The sequence below is a fragment of the Myotis myotis genome, unplaced genomic scaffold, assembly GCF_014108235.1.
Source record: "Myotis myotis isolate mMyoMyo1 unplaced genomic scaffold, mMyoMyo1.p scaffold_m19_p_7, whole genome shotgun sequence".
NCBI lineage: Eukaryota > Metazoa > Chordata > Mammalia > Chiroptera > Vespertilionidae > Myotis > Myotis myotis.
This window is the reverse complement of record NW_023416379.1, coordinates 14,072,741-14,078,740: the sequence shown is the minus strand read 5'-3', so window position 1 is coordinate 14,078,740 and position 6,000 is coordinate 14,072,741. Positions and strand designations below refer to the sequence as shown.

At 44.1% G+C, this 6,000-nt stretch overlaps 1 protein-coding gene across 2 annotated transcripts in view; it reads left to right on the top strand.

Moving 5' to 3' along the window:
* Positions 1 to 3,089: 3,089 nt before the first annotated feature.
* Positions 3,090 to 6,000, top strand: part of TBC1D32 (TBC1 domain family member 32) — a 118,316-nt gene continuing 115,405 nt past the window's right edge. Inside the window, exon 1 of one of the 2 annotated variants that reach the window (XM_036317911.1) lies at positions 3,090 to 3,320. In XM_036317911.1, coding sequence (XP_036173804.1) covers positions 3,166 to 3,320 — 155 coding nt within the window. In that variant the 5' untranslated portion in view covers positions 3,090 to 3,165. The remainder of the gene's footprint in view (positions 3,321 to 6,000) is intronic. The other variant, XM_036317912.1, reaches the window with a different exon arrangement.

The window sequence follows — 6,000 nt, the reverse complement described above, 5'->3', positions numbered from 1 at the left end:
ATGAAATTATATACTGAACACCACAACTAAATAAAAGCAATGTTATGAGTAACCTATGAATTATATAATTTACTGTGTGTTTACCATACCCTAAAATAAATTTTAAAAATAGTTAGTTACAGGTACATACAAGAGATGGGAAACCAAAGTCAAAGGTGAAAGGCTCTGACTTATATATAGGGTCTTGCTAGTTGAATGAGTACAAAAATATTCAGTCAGTCAGTTAGTTGTGGGAGTTAAATTAAATTCTTGCTCAGCTGTGTCCATGGATGATCAAGTTTTTACAGATTGACACTTTCACCTCCAAACCCACACTCCTACTGTGCCTTTCTGTTCTGCAAAGGTTGTGGCACTATCAATAACAATTTTAGACTCCCTTGCAGCTAGTGTTCTGGACCTGTATTAGGTTTTGCAAATTAAATACACTTGCATACTTAGGAAGGTAAATGTTTTATGCCTTTTCTTGGTTGTATATGAGCTGGCAAACATGGTCATTGAAATGGGACATTTTCTGGAGCAGCATTCTATACACTTGTCTGCAGCTTCTATGTGTTTGGAACAATTTCAGTGGAGATGGTGGCCATATTTCAGTGCCCAATAAACAGCTCTGTGAGATTTTATGGGCTTTTGTGCTGATCATAGAGACTTCCAACTTAGGCTTTTATCCCTGAATTTGACTATTGCCTTGTGTTCACACATGCTATAGTTCTATGGTGGCTTACAAGTAGTAGTTCTACTCCCTTATTAGAATACTAGAGACCTGATGCACAAAAGCATGCATGGGTAGGGTCCCTAGGGCTGGCTGACGGTCAGGGCCGATCTGTGGGGTGATTGGGGGGACCCTCGCTGGTATCCGACTTGGCTGGCCTGGCACTGCCTGTTTGCTGGCCCCACCCCCTGCCGCTGCAGGTCGCCTCCCTCTGCAGGGCGACGGGGGGGGGGGGGGGGGGGGGGGAGGGTAATAGGGGGGGTAATGGGGGGGGCGCTGGCACCTGCCTTGGCTGGTCTGGGGCCTGCGGGCTGGGGCCAGCTCCTGCATTGGGCGTCTGCCCCCTGGTGGTCAGTGTGCATCATACCGACAGGTGGTTCCACTGGTCAATCTGCCGTTCGGTCGATTTGAATATTAGGTTTTTATTATATAGGATATGTCAGACCTGGGCAAGTTCTGTGAAAATATTCAATTCAAAGTTATAGAAACGGGCAAACATGATAATCATATCCAATAATTTTTAAACATATCCCCCAAATTCAAGGCCTTTACTGCCCTTGTAAATGTGCTATCTCATTGCAAATCCACGAGTCCTAAGCATCTATGCCCATAGCCTAGTTTTTGTTTCTGATTAAAACAAACACATAAAAAACAACAACCATGTTTTAGGCAACTGACACTTCTACTGTGTTCATACAGTATATGTTTAAAACAAAAACCAGCACCTTGGCAAAAGTCTACCATGCACAGAACAGATATAAAGAAAATCAGCAGGTTAAGCCATCATAACAAATGCATCCTATTAGAAACATCAGGTATTGGATAATGGGATAATATCTAATTGACCCAGATTTTTTAAGCTTTTTTTTTTTTTTTTTTTTTTTTTACCAAGAAACATGCTGCTAGGGCCGGCAATGACATACATTTTTGCCCCTGGAAGTAATAGCATGGGCATCAGAGTCCATTGATCCTGGCCAACATGTGGAGTCTACCAGATGTTGTTGGAGGGGGAGTGAAATGTAAGACTGGATAAGAGACTTTATTGACACTGAGCCACTTTCCAGGAGCTTGGGATTGCACTGGCTGTTGTAGCTTGGACAGGACTATGATCTGGGGATTTATCCAGATTGAAAACTGGAGGAAGCGTGACTACCCACCGCAGCTTCCTGCAGTGAGCTTTCCATGTCACTCGGAAACCCAAGGGTGCCCTAATGCTGCAGGATACATCTCTGATCCCCGAAAGAAACCCGCCCAATAGGACTCTCTCCGCGGTGGGCCACTTCCTTCTCCAGCCTCCTCACGCCCTCTCTTTGACAACCAACTCCGCTACCAGGATATGCCGCGCCTCCCCAGGCCCCCATCCTCCGCATGTCCGGATGTTTTCCCTTTTCCCTGCAACTCCTCTATGGGATGAAAGGTGATTCTGGGTTTCCACAGCACCGGCACGCTTCTCGGGCCTAACTCTCCCCTGCGCCCAGCGGTCTTCTCTCCTTTCTCTCTGGGTCTGTTAGGTTTGAGGTCGTATTCTTCCTACTTCTCAGCAAGTCCTGCAGAGGTTCTCCACCTTCCTAATGCCGCGACCCTTTTATACAGTTTCTCGTGTTGTGGTGACCCCCAACCATAAAATTATTTTCGTGGCTACTTCACAACTGTGATTTTGCTACTGTTATGAATCCTAATGTAAATATCTGATATGCCGGATGTATTCCCATTGTTACAAATTGAACATAATTAAAGCATAGTGATTAATCACAAAAACAATATGTAATTATATATGTGTTTTCCCATGGTCTTAGGTGACGCCTGTGAAAGGGTCGTTGGACCCCCAAAGGGGTCGCGACCCACAGGTTGAGAACCGCTGCCTTAGAGGCTTAGCTGTTAAAGGAAAACAGCACGGCAACGTTTCAAGACCGCTCTCTCTTCAATGGAAACTTTACGGGCAACTTTCAGTTTCACTCCTGCTGTCTTTCTTTTATTGACCCTTTTCCTTCGCACTCTTTCCCCTGCCCCACCTACAATCCCGAAGGTCAGGAAAGCGAGCGCAGCCCGTTCTCGCGGAACTCGGCCTCCCGGTCCACCAGCACTCCCCCCTCCCTCCCGGGGAGCCACGCTGGCGTGATGACGTCACGCGCAGCGCCGCCGTCCCGCCGTCAGGCCCACCCATCAGCGCCTCCCGCGGTTTTTTTTTGTGGTTATGTACGGGGCACCTTGACCTCTGTTGGTACCGAAGACCAGCAGCAACGAGTACCAAAGGCGGGGCCTCGCGGACCCCCGCTTCCCCAAAGCCAGGTGACCGGTTTCCCCGAGCGACGCGCGGGCAGCTAAGGGCCCGCCCCAACGCGTTTCGCGGTCTCCCGGGAAACGGCGCAGCGCGCTGGCCGGGCTGGTGGGGGCGCGCGTGCGCAGTGCGCCGCGTTTGCGCGGACCCGGGGTAATGGGCGTTGGATGCCCACAGGATGGCCCATTTCTCCGGCGAGGACCAGGCGACGCTGCAGGTGATGCTGAGGCAGTTGTTCCAGAGCGTGAAGGAGAAAATCACGGGTGCTCCCTCCCTCGAGTGCGCCGAGGAGATCCTCTTACATCTGGAGGAAACTGATGAAAATTTCCACAAGTAAAATTGCTTTTTTGTCTTTAAGCAAACAAAATAGCTGACCCAGAAAAGTAAAAATGTAGTTGGATTTAAAAAAAAAAAAGTGCATTTGGTTATTGTTAAAATAGCACCCCAGTTGGAGGTTCATTATTTCATTTACCCAAATACCGAAATTATTTATCTATTCTTTCCTTATTTTCCAAAGCATCTGCTTGCTGTGTTTTTACTGCCGCACCAACATATCCTGATTCTCCATTATTTTCCTCCTCGGCAACACAGTAATTAATGATAAGTTATTCCTCTTCTTTTAGGAGTAAGTCTATTATTTCAGAGTATTCCTGTCACTATAACAAAAAAACATTGAGTTCCAAAGAGTCTCCTTCCTTTGCTGATCTGGTATCTCAGCGGCGGCCCCAATGACCCATTCTGAGGTCTGCAGGAATACTGAAGTGAGGTTGTTAATTTCCTATATTCCTATGAAATAGCTTAAGTTTCTGTAAAGGGCTGAAGCCCATACGCAGAGATCTGTTGTGCGGGTGAGGAATGGAAGTGTAGAAGAAGTACCAGTGCTTTGGGTCCGGAAGGAGTAGGGGTAGGAAGTTTCGCGGGAGAGCTACCATTTCAGGTGAATATTGTAGGATATTGCTTCTTTATTTTTATTTTTTTAAAAATATATTTTATTGATTTTTTTTACAGAGAGGAAGGGAGAGGGATAGAGAGTTAGAAACATTGATCAGCTGGGGATGTGCCTGCAACCAGGGTACGGCTGGAATCGAACCTGGGACCCTTGAGTCCGCAGGCCGGTGCTCTGTCCACTGAGCCAAACCGGTTAGGGCAGGATAGTGCTTCTTCAGAGACCTGTGCTTTTCTTTTGATTTGAATCATATAATTTAAATTAAGCCATGGAATCGTATACCGCTGGTGTCTCACTTTATCAGTGGTAGTGGTGTTTTTACTTCAGTGTTTTGCATTTTTATTTTGATCTTACAGAGATGACATTTTAATTGTTTCTTGGGTGTCCTGAAGTTGTCCTTCTTTGAAACTCCTACTCATTTCATATATATGGGCATCAGGGAGCCTGGAGCCCTTTATTTAATATTTTGTGCAACAGTTTGTGTTTGCTTGCAATTTTATGGGGGAAGCATATACGTTTTCACCAGATTCTCAAAGGAGTTTTTAAAAGTGTGGAAAGAGTTTTTGTTAATGTAGAGTTTCTAATTTCATTAGTGTTTCTGATTATACATGTGGTTGTTTTTTGTATTTCCATGATTTTCTTGTTTATTTCTTCATCAAATTCACTACTAATAGCTGTTATTGGTTGTTAATTTCTGCTCTTTGTATTTTTTCTTTGAGAGAAACTTTTAAAACTTTTGTAATCAATGCTTAGCTCATTAATTTGCAGCTTTCTTTCTTTTTTTTTTTTAAGTGTATGCATTTAAGACTACACAATTGCCTATAAGTATTGCTTTAGCTGTGTCAATTTTAAGATGCCTTTTTTTTTTTTAAGCTAAAGATGGATCATTGTGGTTCTTTTCAGCAGGCTAACAACTGTTATAATAGTGTAATTTACTCTTCTTCAGCAAGATTAAATTAGATAATTAAATGCCTGCTGATTAACTTGCATAGTTAATGTTTACTATTTACTGAAGATATTTACTTGAGGCCTACCCAAATTAATTTAGACACACTCAAAGTAAAAGTAAGATTTCTAATCCTAACAGTAGTTGAGTTGTTTGTAGTGTTAAAAGTATAGATGGTAAAATTCATGTGTTACCTGCACTAACCTGAGATCTGTGCATTAGGAGGAAGGAATCTCTATGTAGGAGAGGAAAGGGGCAGGAGATACTTGTCTTTGGTATTTTCATAGACTCTTACAGTCTCAGAGTTGGAAGAGATTCTAAAGGTCGATTAATTCAGGTGCTCATACTTTCATTTGTCTCTTTTTTCACCGACTTAACTCTCTTTGAACATTAGATGTTCTTGAGTCACTGAGCAATGTATTGCTTCCCAAAATGTTTCATGCTTCAGAATATCTGTTCTCCCATCTCCACTATCAGAACATTGCTTTCTTTCTTTTTTTTTTTTTTTTAAATATATTTTATTGATTCTTTACAGAGAGGAAGGGAGAGGGATAGAGAGCCAGAAACATCGATGAGAGAGAAACATCGATCAGCTGCCTCACCCACACCCTCTACTGGGGATGTGCCCGCAACCAAGGTACATGCCCTTGACCGGAATCGAACCCGGGACCCTTGAGTCTGCAGGCCGACGCTCTATCCACTGAGCCAAACCAGTTAGGGCAGAACATTGCTTTCTTAAAACCACCTGCTGTTGTCATGGTATTAGCAAGAAAAATAATCTTTATTAAACAGACCTACAGGGGAAGCTGGTGTCTCTAGGCTTTTGGCATTTTTGTAAGAGAATGATTGCTAAGATAACTGAGTCCTGCCCAGGCAGTGATTGAACCAGAGGTCATGGTTTGATTCCTGGTCAGGGCACATGCCCCATTTAGGGCTAGATTTTCAGTAGGGGGGCATGCAGGAAGCAGCCCATCAATGATTCTCTCTCATCATTGACATTTTTATCTGTCTCTCCCCCCTCTCCCTCCCTCTCTGGGGGGGGGGAAAAGAAAAGAATTGAGTCTGTAAGTGATGGAATTTCAGGCAGTGTAATAAAGTGGGAGAAACGTCGTCATTTGGAG